This window comes from Gymnodraco acuticeps, unplaced genomic scaffold, assembly GCF_902827175.1.
Source record: "Gymnodraco acuticeps unplaced genomic scaffold, fGymAcu1.1, whole genome shotgun sequence".
In the NCBI taxonomy this organism is placed as follows: domain Eukaryota; kingdom Metazoa; phylum Chordata; class Actinopteri; order Perciformes; family Bathydraconidae; genus Gymnodraco; species Gymnodraco acuticeps.
The window spans coordinates 4152022-4168022 of NW_022990440.1; the positions used below are offsets into that span (position 1 = coordinate 4152022).

The following is a 16001-nucleotide window of genomic DNA, read 5'->3' on the forward strand; positions in this document are numbered from 1 at the left end:
TGAAACGGGGATCATTCTTTATGTCTAGGGCAATTTTTACAGAACATTTTCTATCTGTTGTCTTATCTTAACTTAAGTTTGAAATAAAAGAAAAACCCATTGTCCTATTGCAGAGTAAATTCATAAACTCAAGGCAGTTTCCTATCCTGATTATTCCTGTTATCCATTTCTGTAATATTTCATACTTCAGTCGGAAACTCGTCCTGTCATGCCTGCACCTATGTTTTGGAATTTACTGGAGATAGACAAGTCTTAATATCAATGACTCATCTGGCACTCGCAAGGTTGCTATCATAGACCAGAAACGACAGGTGTCAATTTTAAATCATTTTGGCAGTTGATATGTACACATTAATACGTGGTTTGGGAAATAAGTCATACGGTCTGAGTAGCCTTTCAGTTATGATTTCCCATTGTTTGAGTTGTTCCCACTGTCATTGCCATACAAACTTAACAGCAGTCATTTTGTTTATTTAGGACAGGGTCTATCCCAAGCCAGCCACTGAAGCAAATTGTCCTAATGGCCAAACAGTGGTACTACACTTCCGTGCTAATCCGTGACGTAATGTTGACCCAAAAGTACCTTTTCTTGTTGATTTACATTGGGAAGAAACGTCTGTAAATCAGCGTATTTTTGTTGTAGCTAAATAAACTACCCAGTCAGAACACTTTTAAGGCTGTCATTTAAATCATTCGTTTTTTAAAAGTTGTAAAATGCACTAAAAGCTGAAACCAGAGTTATTTTCCCTCTCCATCCATTTAACTAATTAAAGAGAGGGAGATCGGAGGAAGGCTTCAGGAGAATTTAGGTGCACATGCTCTAAAGCCCCGGACACACCAAGCCGATTTTGGCCGTCGATGGATGTCAGGCCGACGATGAGCGTCCTGTCGCCCTACTCAGATTGGTGTGTCCCGCACCGTCGTGTCTTTTCGGCCGTGCCAACACCTTTTTGGCCGATTGCCAACCGATTCGACATGTCGAATCTGTCGGTCAAATAAATCACTCTGATTGGCTGTTCAGCTAGCGAATCAGTGCATGAGAAGTAAAATGGAAGTGAGGGACCCAAACAAACTATTAAGGCAAATCTGAGATTTCATTTAACTCCAGCTCTCGACACAGGTTCGGGAAAGCCCCATGAGCTTCTCGCTGTAGAGTGAAAATGGAACGCACATGCTTTTTGTTGTTTGTTTATATCACGCAGTCTGTTCTTCTTCTCTCGGTGTATAACGCAGTCTGTCTTCCGGTTGTTGCCTCTTTTGATTGACGAATACACACTACCGCCGCCTGCTGGTAAGGAGAGTTATTGCCACTCACGCATGCGCAGTTCGTACGTGCTACTTGGCCGTCGGCTGAAGTCTTTGCGGTGTGTTCCAGTGCGACTGTTGGCCAAGACGCAGGAGACGTAACAGTCGGGGTCCGTCTGTGTCAGTTCTTTGGTTTCAGCTTGGTGTGTCCCTACCTTTAGGGAAAAAAGTTCCAGATGATCCGGGTACTTTTTAAAAATACAGTCGCTCCATTTTGGGTTTCATGCGCCACTGAGCAACTCTTATAGGAATTAATGGTATCGCCTCCCACGCTGTATCCAATTCTCTTTATGTTATACATCCATGGTCTATGCCAACCTGATAGGATAACTAACCTGTTTAATCCTTATATTATAATTGTTCTTTAACATGGTTCTGGTATACCAACAGTCCTTTATGTCATGCTAAACTGAGCTTTAACTGGAATTGAGTCTTAAACACACACAAACAGACGGAGAGAGAACACATGACTTGATACATAGCCAGATTGTTAAAGATATAAAACCATGCAGGATTTTATCTCAATTTAATGTATTGATTCCTTCATTAATTTGAATGAAAACATTTATGGAAGAAATTAGTTACATCAAATGCAGATGAGCAACAGTACAAAGGACACTTAAAAAAGCCAGTGTTGATTTAGTGCAAAAAGGTGACCTTTATGTAACATTTGTGGATTTTTCTTTTCCAGTCACTCAGCAAAACCCTTAGTTTGACTGAAGGCTCTGAGCCCACACATAGGCTGCATGAGTTCAAAGTCTTTCAACCAAAGAATGATTAGGTTCGCTTGACATTTGACATGAACATGAACACATCTGGTCCTATTTTAAATGGAACAGGAGAAGCGAGTGTTGATCGTAATTATGATATCTCTGTGTAGTATTTATACAGTTGTCTCCTTAGTGAAGATAGGACGTTCAGTCATGCAGAAACGGGAATATAAAAACAATCATCAGCATTTCCCTCAATCCTCACCCCATGTGTCGCCAGGAGGTTTTCCAAACTAAACAAGAGGGAAAACATGAGGTCAAACAACACGCTGTAAGCATAACTAGCACCTGAGGTTTTTCCCTGATAAGGTCATAAGGTTAAGAAGACCACCTTCCAAACAAACAACATGACAGTGTGGGGGAAACTTCTGTTGCAATGGAGAGTCAGGACTCAGAGAGACACGAGGAGAGTTGGAGCTTTGATGTGAAACACTGATGGTTTATTTGGAGTTTCGGCCAGAGAGTTGACAAGACAGGTGGTGTGTCACGAGTTGACACAGCCGTTGCCAAATCAATTCTGAAGAACCCTTTCTGTAGCTCGAGGTTTTAACTAGTTCAGAGTGTAATAATCAACATTCTTCATCAGTGAGACTAAACATTATGGACCCTGAATCTAACTAGAGCTCTCGTCCATAGAAAAGAATGCGCGCCAGGGAACCGTCGTCCCTGAACAGTAAACTACCTCATGGCGGCTTGTGCTCTGTCATAGACTGGCAACAACAATGCGCCCAAGCTGCTCCCCCTTAAAAGAGATAGCAGCAATACCCAAGGCCGTAGACATATGCCATGGGAAAAGAGACAGTGAGAGGAGAAAATGATGAACTTTGTCGAAGGTTGAATACCTAGGCAAATTATTCCTTAACAGACAGCATATGATTTCCACAGGATGAGTCCCTGACATGATCGTTGCCAAAGGACACAACGTTGAATGTGGGGTTGTGTGATCCATAATCCGAAAGAAAAGTTTAACAAGTTTGTTCTTGAGTCTCCTTCCGCTCCTCCTTTTTCTCTCTGAAAACAAATATGAAAGAAGAGTCACTGAAACAGCTTTTACAACTTTGCAATTCAAAAGGAAACACACCACGATTTTTTATTTGGGTATTTCCAAGCTAGTTATCCTCACCTTTCGACAAATATTTTGGGGAAATAGCCCTCCAGACTGCATGCCCTGCTGCTCCATGGGAGTAGAATAAGTGACGTAATGGCGAGCACTTGTTGAATCAAAACTGACCGCAGGAAAAATGTATGGTGACCTTGCATCAGGGCAGGGATCATTTTCAACGCGGTTCTCAATAAAAGCGCTTTATTACTCGTATTAATAGTGACATACATGTAGAGCGGACTGAGAACTGCCATTGTATTTAAACAAATAATGCGTTAGTTGGTTTGTTTAATCACTATTAGTCTAGCAGGAAGGGCCCTCAGATTTTGAGATACCCCTACCCGAGGTAGAACAATTGACAACAATGTTTTTTCTTATCTTTAGGGTCTCCCATTCATTAAATTGATTGTTGTCAAATTTTATTTTGGGGGAAACAATGTTTTTTTGGTTGTTCTTTAGAACTACCCCAATCCCTGAAAAAGAGCCAAATTAGACCAGGTTGAATGGGAAAGGTGACAAAAAAGCCCATAACTTGAGAATGACCACTCTTTTCCTCTTAAGATTTTCTGAGGTATGAACCAGGTGGCTTTCCTACATCACCAAATAGTCAGACAATTATTTTAACTAAAAAAATACTGAATTATAGTCCTGTAAACTTAGCTTTAGTTTAAACGGAAATTGTACTTTTGGTGATAGGAAAATAGGACTCCATCACTTTTCTCTCATTTATCAGAAAAACAGAAATCCCTAAAAAAGATATACCATTACTGAATTGTCTAGGGTGCTATTGAACACTAACCAGTAGTTGTATGGAAATATCTGATACAGTTCTATTGCAAATGAGATTTATTTAGACATAAGCCTACCTCTTCTCTGAGACAGTCACATTCTGAATGGGGGATAAGTGGCACAATAGCCTATAAGTTAAGAATGCTCACTCTGATGGTCATTATATTTGGAGAGGGAAATACCAGGTGGCTGAACTACATCACCAAATAGTCAGAATAAGAGTAACCCAATACAATAAAGTGTATTAGTTCTAAATTGCAAGCCTATATCTATAGACCACCCAAATACTGTGCAAGCTTTTTTGATGACTTTACTGAACTGCTGTCTATAGTGTGTATTGACTTTGACCGTCTAGTCATTGTTGGTGATTTTAACATCCATGTTGACAACCCCCAGGACAGAGGGGCTAAAGAACTGTTTTGTGTTCTTGATAGCTATGGACTGACTCAGCATGTGACGGAGCCCACGCACAATAAGGGGCACACTCTGGACTTAATTATCTCAAAGGGTCTGAATATCTCTAAGGTTGTGGTGACTGATGTTGCACTCTCTGACCATTCCTGTGTTTTCTTTGAGAGCTCTATTTCTGTTCACAAAAATGTTCAAAAAGAGGTAACCACAAAGCGATGTTTAACTGAAAATACTAGGGAAATGTTTACTCAGAATTTCTCTTCCACACTTGCCCCTGCCAACATCTCAGTAAATGAGCTAGTAGATCATTTTAATTCAAAAATTAAAAATGTTATAGATGCCATTGCTCCAACTAAGGTAAAGGAAGTGTCTGGCAAGAAAATATCTCCATGGAGAAAGGCCATGACCGTGAAAACAGAAAAAAGAGAATGTCGAAAAGCTGAACGCAGGTGGCGAAAAACAAATCTCCAGGTTCACTTTGAAATCTATAAAGAGAGACTTGGCCTTTATAATTTGGAATTGAAAAACGCACGACAATCGTTCTTCTCTGACATCATTACCAAAAACAAAAACAACACACGTGCCTTGTTTGCTACCGTCGACAGACTAACTAACCCCCCAGTGTCAGTAGCCTCTGAATTTCTATCCACCAGGGCGTGCAATGATTTTGCCTCCTTTTTCACTGACAAAATTCAGAAAATCAGACAAGCAGTCAGTGCCTCTGCATCAGGAACAGCAAATGTGTTGTCCCTATCTCCACTTAACATCAATTCAGACATCATGACACAATTCCATCAGATTAATGATAAAAACCTAGAGGACATTATTCAACTTCTGAAATCCTCCTCTTGCTGCCTTGATATTATTCCAACAGGATTTTTCAAAGATGTTTTTCCTTGCATGGCCTCAGATCTTCATATAGTAAACAAATCTCTTCACTCAGGTATTTTTCCACAGACCCTGAAAACTGCAGTCATTAAACCGCTCTTAAAAAAGAATAATCTAGATGCTTCAGTAATGAACAATTACAGGCCCATATCAAACCTCCCATTTCTAGGTAAAATCATTGAAAAAGTTGTTTTTCAACAGTTGAGTAATTTCTTGCATTTAAATAACTGTTTTGATGTGTTCCAGTCAGGCTTTCGTCCAAACCACAGCACTGAGACTGCTCGTGTAAAGGTCTTCAATGACATCCACTTAAACACAGACAGTGGCAGAACTTCAGTGTTAGTATTATTAGATCTCAGTGCTGCGTTTGACACTGTTGACCACAGCATATTACTAGACCGACTGGAGAACTGGGTGGGACTTTCGGAAACAGTTCTGAATTGGTTTGAATCCTACTTAAAGGACAGAAACAACTTTGTTTCTATAGGTAAATACACATCTGAGTTGACAAATATGACATGTGGGGTTCCTCAAGGCTCCATCTTGGGGCCTCTTCTCTTTAACATCTACATGCTACCACTGGCTCAGATAATGAAGAACAACAAAATAAGTTACCATAGCTATGCAGATGACACACAAATGTACGTAACAATTTCACCAGGAGACTATGCTCCAATTCAAACACTGAGTAAGTGCATTGAACAAATCAATGACTGGATGTGTCAGAACTTTCTCCAATTAAACAAAGATAAAACTGAGGTAATGGTTTTTGGAGCCAAGTCAGAACGTATAAAAGTTAGCGCTGAGCTTCAGTCTGCAATGTTCAAAACAACAGATAGAGCCAGAAATCTAGGTGTAGTCATGGACTCTGACCTGAGTTTCAACAGTCACATTAAAACTGTTACTAAATCAGCCTACTATCACCTAAAGAATATATCTAGGATTAAAAGACTAATGTCACAGCAGGATTTGGAAAAACTTGTCCATGCCTTTATCTTCAGTAGACTCGACTACTGCAATGGTGTCTTCACAGGTCTCACTAAAAAATCTATTAGGAAGCTGCAGCTAATTCAGAACGCTGCTGCTCGAGTCCTCACTAACACTAAGAAAGTGGATCACATCACTCCAGTTCTGAAGTCTTTACACTGGCTTCCTGTGTGTCAAAGAATAGATTTCAAAATACTGCTGCTGGTTTATAAAGCACTGAATGGTTTAGGCCCAAAATACATTTCTGACCTCCTGCTAAATTATGAACCATCCAGATCTCTCAGGTCTTCAGGGACTGGTCAGCTTTCTGTCCCCAGAGTCAGAACTAAACATGGTAAAGCAGCGTTCAGTTATTATGCTCCAAATATCTGGAACAAACTCCCAGAAACCTGCAGGTCCGCTGCAACTCTTACTACTTTTAAATCCAGGCTGAAGACTTTTCTTTTTGTCGCTGCTTTTAATTGAACTATTCATATCTTAGACTGCACTGTAACTTTTATCCATGTACTTTTTCTTTTAATGTTTAATTGCACTGTAACTTTTATCCATGTATTTTTTCTTTTAATGTTTATTTTATTAGCTTTTCTTTTTAATGACTGATTTTAAATGCCATTTTCTTAATCTCTTTCATTTTTTGTAAAGCACTTTGAATTGCCTTGTGTTGGAAAGTGCTATATAAATAAACTTGCCTTGCCTTGCCTTGCCTCTAAAACATAGGTGTAAATAGTACAGGTCTTATTGAAACTTTAACCTTAATTCAAAGTACAGTATACAATTCATCAAATAATTCTGTGAGAGGTCAAGTATATAGATAGTAGAATATAATGTTAATTGTCAGGTTCCTCACAAACGTTAGGGGACACATTTTGACATTCTGCACAGCAGGTGCAGAACTCCGTGCAGGGAAGGCCAACAGAGAGGCACTGGCACTTTCCACTCTCTCCACACTTTGCAATACAAGTGAGTAATGTCTCTCAGTTCTGTAGGTGCTGGGGGTTTTGTAAATAGCACTGGTTGAATGGCCCCATCTCTGACAGTCCACCCCTTGCCCACAGGACTCCATAACAAGGGTTTGGGTTCGGGCTGTGACACCATCGCTGTCTGAAACATTGCTCTTTACATGTTGTTGAAATGCATCCTCTGTTGGCGGCAGATTTTCCGAGGCTGCATCTGTTGTTGATGCAATTATGAACCTCAGTTCATCCAAGTTTGTGCACATCAGTCCAATTTCCTTTTTTCCATATAGCAGAAGCACAAATTATCTTGCGACTGGCAAAGACTCTTCCAAGCTGGCAGAGAGTCCAAAATGGGCCAGATCTTTGAACTCGCTGAGATGGGTCTTGAGTTTGGTGAATGCTGTTGTCTTTCCTATTCTGTACAAACTACTTGTTGTGCCACAGCCAGTGAGTGCATGACATGCTGGTAGACAGTTAGACATGTGGTTTCCGCCCAGCTTCAGGACCATCTCCAACTAAACGGCCTCTTTGAGAAATTCCAGTCCGGTTTCCGTTCCGTCCACAGCACTGAAACAGCTCTGGTCAGGGTCACAAACGACCTGCTGATGGCGGCTGAACCTGGTTCCCCATCTCTCCTCATGCTCCTGGATTTGACTGCAGCATTCGACACTGTCAGCAATAACATCCTCCTTCAGCGCCTCAAACACACCATCGGACTCTCTGACTCCGCCCTGAGCTGCTTTCAGTCCTGTCTGGAAGAACAGAGTACGTCTCCTTGGGAGGTGCGAGGTCCCAGACACACCCTGTCACCTGTGGTGTCCCTCAAGGGTCGGTCCTCGGGCCCACTCTGTTCACCCTGTACACTCTTCCCCTTGGCCGTGTCATCAGCCAGCATGGAATATCATTCCATTGCTACGCTGATGACACGCAGCTATATATAAAGACAGACCCTATCACACATGCATCCTTACTGTCACCATCATCATCACCGTTCTCATCAACATCCCTTAACACCTGCATTGAGGAGATAAAGGCTTGGACACAACAAAACTTCCTGCAGCTAAATAGCTCCAAAACAGAGGCTATTTTAGTTGGCACCCCAAACCAGGTCCAGTCATCCCCCATAACCCACCTTTTCTGGCCAAAACATACCCCTCTCTGCATCAGTTACCAACCTGGGTGTAAGATTTGACCGACATCTGACCTTTGACACCCACATCAAACACCTGATCCATGCCTTCGTTTCCTCAAGGCTTGACTATTGTAACGCTCTCCTCATCGGAACTCCTAGCGGGAGCCTTCAGAAGCTCCAATACGTACAGAACAGTGCTGCTAGGATCCTGATGAGGGTGAGAAAATACAACCACATCACACCCGTCCTTCATTCCCTCCACTGGCTTCCTGTCTCGTTCAGGATTGAATACAACATCTCACTACTGACCCATCAGTGCATCCACGGGAACGCTCCTCCATACCTGAAAGAACTACTCACATCACAAATGGGGACATATCTGTCTCTCATTCCATGTCCTGTATGCATGTACACTAGAGATGAACCAAACATGTATTTGCTTGCATAATATATGAGCAGTACTTCCACACCTGTGTCATCAGACCTCGCAATGATGCGGGAATATGACTCTGCAAGATGTATGGAGCTCTATCCTTGTGTCTGTCTCCTCCTGATCACTGTCCAGTGATGTCAAACTGCTTACTTCTGCTGTACAGATGCTCTTCACCTCCTCCCCTTAGTCAAATCCTGAGTGTAGTCTCTTTGGGGCAGCAGTGACAATGTAGTTGCTCACAAACATGTAGAGTGCAGTCTTGTTTCCACTACTCTTCAAGTACTTCCTGTAGTTTGGGACATTTGTTTTGCTTTAGGTTATAACACTTGTGTTATTCTTCAGAGCTGGGTCCTCATTACAGATCTGCACTTTTTGAAATGCACCTGCATTGACACACCCGTTCACAAAATCATACTGAGTGTTTGGCACATATTATATATATATATATATATATATATATATATAGAAAACAAGAAATGCAATGTGTAGACATGGTATTTGACAGGTATGATGGCCCACAGTCAATCAAAGACCTGGAGAGGCAAAGGAGAGGTGCAAGTGATGGAAGGCCTACACATGTTATCACTGGCAAAACAAATGCATGTTTGGTCCATCTCTAGTATACATGCATGCAGGCCATGGAATGAGAGAGAGATATGTCCCCATCAACACCATGAGAAAATTGGAAAATACATGTCTAACTGTCTACCAGCATGTCGTGCACTCACTGGCTGTGGCACAACAAGTAGTTTGTACAGAATAGGAAAGACAATCAGCATCAGCAGGTCGTTTGTGACCCTGACCAGAGCTGTTTCAGTGCTGTGGGCGGAACGGAAACCGGACTGGAATTTCTCAAAGAGGCCGTTTAGTTGGAGATGGTCCTGAAGCTGGGCAGAAACCACATGTCTAACTGTCTACCAGCATGTCATGCACTCACTGGCTGTGACACAACAAGTAGTTTGTACAGAATAGGAAAGACAACAGCATTCACCAAACTCAAGACCCATCTCAGCGAGCTCAAAGATCTGGCCCATTTTGGACTCTCTGCCAGCTTGGAAGAGTCTTTGCCAGTCGCAAGAGAATTTGTGCTTCTGCTATATGGAAAAAAGGAAATTGGACTGATGTGCACAAACTTGGATGAACTGAGGTTCATAATTGCATCAACAACAGATGCAGCCTCGGAAAATCTGCCGCCAACAGAGGATGCATTTCAACAACATGTAAAGAGCAATGTTTCATACAGCGATATGGTGTCACAGCCCGAACCCAAACCCTTGTTATGGAGTCCTATTGGCAAGGGGTGGATTGTCAGAGATGGGGCCATTAAACCAGTGCTATTTACAAAACCCCCAGCACCTACAGAAGTGAGAGACATTACTCACTTGTATTGCAAAGATGCAAAGAGGGAGTGGAAAGTGCCAGTGCCTCTCTGTCGGCCTTCCCTGTACGGAGTTCTGCACCTGCTGTGCAGAATGTCAAAATGTGTCCCCTAACGTTTCTGAGGAACCTGACATTTAACATTATATTCTACTATCTATATACTTGACCTCTCACAGAATTATTTGATGAATTGTATACTGTACTTTGAATTAAGGTTCCAGTTTCAATACAACCTGTACTATTTACACCTATATTTTAGAGGCTTGCAATTTAGAACTAATACAGTTTATTGTATTGGGTTACTCTTATTCTGACTATTTAGTGACGTAGTTCAGCCACCTGGTATTTCCCTCTCCAAATATAATGACCATCAGAGTGAGCATTCTTAACTTATAGGCTATTGTGCCACTTATCCCCCATTCAGAATGTGACTGTCTCAGAGAAGAGGTAGGCCTATGTCTAAAGAAATCTCATTTGAAATAGAACTGCACCAGATATTTCCATACAACTACTGGTTAGTGTTCAATAGCACCCTAGACAATTCAGTAATGGTATATGTTTTAGGGATCTCTGTTTTTCTGATAAATGAGAGAAAAGTGAACTAAAGCTAAGTTTACAGGACTATAATTCAGTATTTTTTTAGTTAAATAAGTGTCTGACTATTTGGTGAAGTAGGACAGCCACCTGGTTCATACCTCAGCAAATCTGAAGAGGAAAAGAGTTGTCATTCTCAAGTTATGGGCTTTCTTGTCACCTTTCCCATTCGGCCTGGTCTAATTTGGCTCTTTTTCAGGGATTGGGGTAGTTCTAAAGAACAACCAAATATATATATTTTTTCCCCAGAATAAAATTTGACAACAATCAATTTCATTAATGGGAGACCCTAAAGATAAGAAAAAACATTGTTGTCATTTGTTCTACCTCGGGTAGGGGTATCTCGAAAACTAAAGCCTTTTTTGAGGACTTGCTGCTGGACTATATTACTTTACAGGTTAACAAGATCATGACAATTATCTTCTGAACTTCACCAAGAAGCATCCCCGAGGAGACCCGTGTGGAGATAAGTATCTGCTCAATGGTCGTTTGATTAAAATCACCATCACATTGGACTCAATCTGCATGTCATCCATGGTGTGTCCATTCAAAGAGTTCTTAGCTGTTGTAATAGTTATTTCTCTCTATGCTGATCATGAAGAAAGCTCCGTGCTATCACACATTTAAAACGAGAAATGGGGAACAAAATCCACAGTCCTCTATCTTTCTCTACAAAAATGCAAACAACCAGTTAGTGTGTTTAGCGGGTTAATTGTTAACAGACCTTAGATATTTTATGTTTAACGTAAGTTAATGTTTGGAACGAGACATCATGTATTAGACCACGCCAAATGTATGCAGCCTCGTGCAGTGACGTGCTTGTGTGTCATCATGAACGCACAAAGTAAAAGCATTTTATTTTAAATGTATGCATGCCTGGAAGTCCTTTTTATATCCAAGTGTTCAACACTAAGGCAAGCAAAACGGTTTCTAACTGTTACCAATATTAAAATAACTCAGAGTTTACCTGCAGCATATCAGCCACTATTTAAAATGCAATTCATGACAAGGGTGGAGGGGGAAGATATCCTGACCCCCTCCCTTTGTAATAATAATCCTGTCCAAATGCGACTTTCATAATGATGAATCTAAAACATTAAGTACTAATTCAAATGTTTGCATAATTTATCCTTTAACATGTATCCACTCTGTGATGATATTGTTCTCTCCCATTGTTTTTGAGAAGTTCTATCATTTCTTTAGTTTGATACTATTCTAGCTGTTCCTTTGCATTTGGTGTTTGGAAAGTATGCTAAATGTGCTCCCTCCCTCTATCCGGCTTGAACCCTTCACCAGGTTCAGACAAAGCCCCTCTCTGACTTTCTTATGTGTCATATAGCAGAAGTGGAGTAGACGTGATGGTACACACACACACACACATCTTATGGTGTAATGACTTTCTTACTCCTGTGGTGAGCTGCCAGCCGGCCTGTTGAAACCTGCGCAGTAACCCTAGATGTGGAAAGTACCCCTGCGATTCTGAGTCTGAGGCGCAGGAGGCCTCCACTATCTACCTGTCACACACACACACACACACACACACACACACACACACACACACACACACACACACACACACACACACACACACACACACACACACACACACACACACACACACACACACACACACACACACACACACACACACACACACACACACACACACACACACACACACACACACACACACACACACACACACACACACACACACACACACACACACACACACACACACACACACACACACACACACACACACACACACACACACACACACACACACACACACACACACACACACACACACACACACACACACACACACACACACACACACACACACACACACACACACACACACACACACACACACTTGTGAAGTATCACTAACTCTTTCCACCAGACACGCAACCCAGACATGATCTGAAACACAGTAAGACCCCCGCCACTTCCATCCTGCTTTGCTTCTGATGTTGGGAAGACTCACTGTGTCTGCACTTGTTGGTAGGGGAGTGTGTGCGTATGTGTGTTCATGCATGTCTGTGTGACCACTCACAATCAAGGGATGTATACGATTTCTCGTCATGCATTTAGGCTACTGTATGCACAATATGTTTCCTGGCTGTGTGTGTCCCCGCTCTGCATGTGTACCGGCATGTCGTGTGTTAGTGAGATCACCTCCCTCACATCTACGGACCTCTTGACACTCTTCGTTTCTTTTTACACCTGGCCTCCCGTGATCAAGGCTTTAACAGAGGGCAGGTGTGCTCGCTCCTTGCCCTCACAACTTTAAAAACAGCAGTTTCAACGCCCTCCTGCCCCAAGTGCTGCTGGGAGCGGGAGGTCCCTCTTGACTCCTGACATCCATCTTTTTTTCTTCCCCCTGCAGGAGTTATGGAGGGGGGAAAGCCCAATTGAAGTCTATGAGCCCATAAAACAGGCCTTTAATTAGCTCATATACGCCCAGGAGTACTGTTAGCCTCTCGTTTCTCTGGACTGCAGTCATAAGTAGGATCCTTCAGGGCATACAGGTTTATTTGGTTTGATCAGATCCGAAAGAAGAATTATGTGCAACAGTTAAGAGGCTGGGACATGTTGGATATCAAACAGGCAGGTGGGATTCATTGCTTTTGTGTTTTTGTGACTATTGGGAGGAAATGGGAGGGAAAGAAGACCTCTAGCTATGCACCGGTGTTCACAAGATGAGAAGTGCCTCCCATATCCAACATATAATCTATCTAAGAAGAAGAAAGGTCCAACGCACTCTTCTGGCAAATAGTTAAAAGCCTTTAATCAGATGGCTGTTTCATAGTGAACTTCTGAAACATACACCGTGCTTCTACATGTTAGAATAGAGCCGAGTTAACAATCCACACCTAACAGAACAAACAAGCTTCTTCGAGGTCACCCACTATGAAATAGCCATCATGATTAAAGGCTTTTTTAAATGTTTGCCATATTTCTTCTTTCTTTTAACTTGCCGTCCCCACTAAAGAGCACATTCATGCATTTACATATTGTAATTACCGTTACTGGTGTACTGCACTGTAATGTAAGTCTGCATTATGCGGCACCACGTTCAAACACGGGTTAGCGTTTTTTTAGAAGAAGGAAAAGCAGTGAATGCGTTAACTGCCTTCGTTTAATAAAAGTGCATATATAAAACATCACAGCGCTCATTTTCAGCAAGACGGAACAGCCACAATGAGTGGTAGATGAAGAGCTGCGGGCGATATGCTGGAGAATTCCAACTTTCAGCGAGGTAACCACCTTCTTTTATTGTACCCTGCTGTTGTGTGGAAAACTACTGCTGTCTTCTTTATGAAAACAGCGACTGACCTATAAACAGATCCGCCAGTTGCTCCTCTGTTGTATATATTCTCCTCTCATGTACTACCCCCCACACCCCCAATGAATATTGTTAAATCAGCCTGGACTGAAATATTGAGAATGACCACTTTAAAGGGGCCCTGTTGTGCTCATTTTCAGGTTCATATTTGTATGTTGTGCCTCCACTGTGACAACCTTTAATGTTCAATGTGTTGTTAGCTAGGTAATAAAAAACTACACTTTTCATTTTGAAATTGGGCCCAAGAGATTATATCTGCACCAGCAATGAAGTGTAAAGGACAATTGCTGAAGAGGGCATTATAAATCCTAACACGGATTTAGTATGTGCTTATTTTGGATTTCATATTGAATTTGTTCGCACTAGTAGAGAAATGTAATTGTCTGTGAAGTATAACTTGTGTGAACTCACCTGACTTGTTTCCTGTTGTGCAGGTTGATCATTACTGCCATCGTGACCAGTGCAGAGAGGGAACCGACAGCACCAAGAACAAACCTCACGTTATCATCTGCAAGAGTCATACCAACACAGAATTAGTAACTGCAGTCAGCCATTGACCCTTTCACACAACCCCTTCCTCCTCAAGCCTCAACTAGTAAAGCAGTGATGTTAGAGGTATGATGTTAAGAGGGGAAACTAATGAGAAAAGTTCAATAAACAGTCACGTTTCCTTTGAGCAAGGAATCGGGTGAAGCTGCTCAGTAGATCACAGTTGCGCGAAGTGCGAACAGTGTTCGGCATTCCCAGGTAAGTTGGGTGTAGCAGTTTGTAGCTAGGTGTGGCTAACATTTACCATTCGTGCTCAGTCTGTTTTATCTAAATAAAGGATTAGGCACAAACTTGCTAGACCAATTGAGGTTTTTCTGGACTTAGTAGCCATGGTGTCGGTCTATGTTAACAGAAACACTAGCTGTGATTACAGTAAATGTAAATATGTACATGTGAAGCTCGATCAGATGTGACCGATAGCCTCACCTACCCTTGCAGTCAATGGAAATATAACCATTACCTTTGTGTTGTAAACAGAAAGCATTCACTGTATTTTTCAGAGGTTTGCCTTAATAAAAATAGTAAAGTACCAATATTTCTTATTGTAATTGTGAACAGACTTTTGCAACCAGCTGTCCCCTGCTGGCTATTAGAGGGAATACACGTTTAAGGTACTTCACCTATGGATTGGATGGACTGAAACAGCTTTTATTTGATGGATTTTCAGTTAGCTTAACATTGTTTGTAGATGCTTTGGTAATATTGGGATCAAACTATAACATCTGAAACCTTCCTTGGGTTATCTGCAAGTTCAGTAAATCATTTTCCAATCTATTTGAATATACCTACAGTATAGTCAGGAGTTGTTTTTGTAAGGCAGGCGATTATACAGATATTCTGAGAAAGATCATTATCATAGCACCGTCATCCTCTAACGCATGAGTGCATGGACATATGTCAAGTGTGTTAGAGAGTTGTCAGGTATGCACTGCAGGTGCTGGTGCTTTAAAATGTCATCAGCCTTGGAACATCAAACACATGGATGCACAGGCACCTTGAAATACACACCCACATGTACACACATTCCCTGAAGTTTCTAAACCAATCAGTTTCTCTACACATGACCAGGCCTTGGATGGAGCAGCACTGGCATCAAACTGCTGGACGCTAAAGCCTTCGACATCGGTGCTGCACAGAGTATAACAGAACAGGGAGCATGTGGAGGACTGGCGGTCAATCAGGGTTAACATTCAGCTTTTTCCTTTTCTTCTGCTGGCGAAACCCCAAAGCCATCTCATTACTTCACTGAACTCTCCTGCATTGATCAAATAGTAAAGGGGGCAATAGCACTCAGTTTGGACCATTACACTTCCATTGCGCAGGGATTTACACATGACAGACATCATGGGG

The 16001-nt window shown here is 41.8% G+C and overlaps 1 protein-coding gene across 1 annotated transcript in view; it reads right to left on the reverse strand.

Annotated features, from left to right (window-relative positions):
- Window positions 1–1814: 1814 nt before the first annotated feature.
- susd2 (sushi domain containing 2) overlaps window positions 1815–16001 on the reverse strand; it is a 39246-nt gene continuing 25059 nt past the window's right edge. Inside the window, 2 exon segments of the mRNA XM_034225186.1 lie at window positions 1815–3086; window positions 14514–14610. Coding sequence (XP_034081077.1) covers window positions 3041–3086; window positions 14514–14610 — 143 coding nt within the window. The 3' untranslated portion in view covers window positions 1815–3040.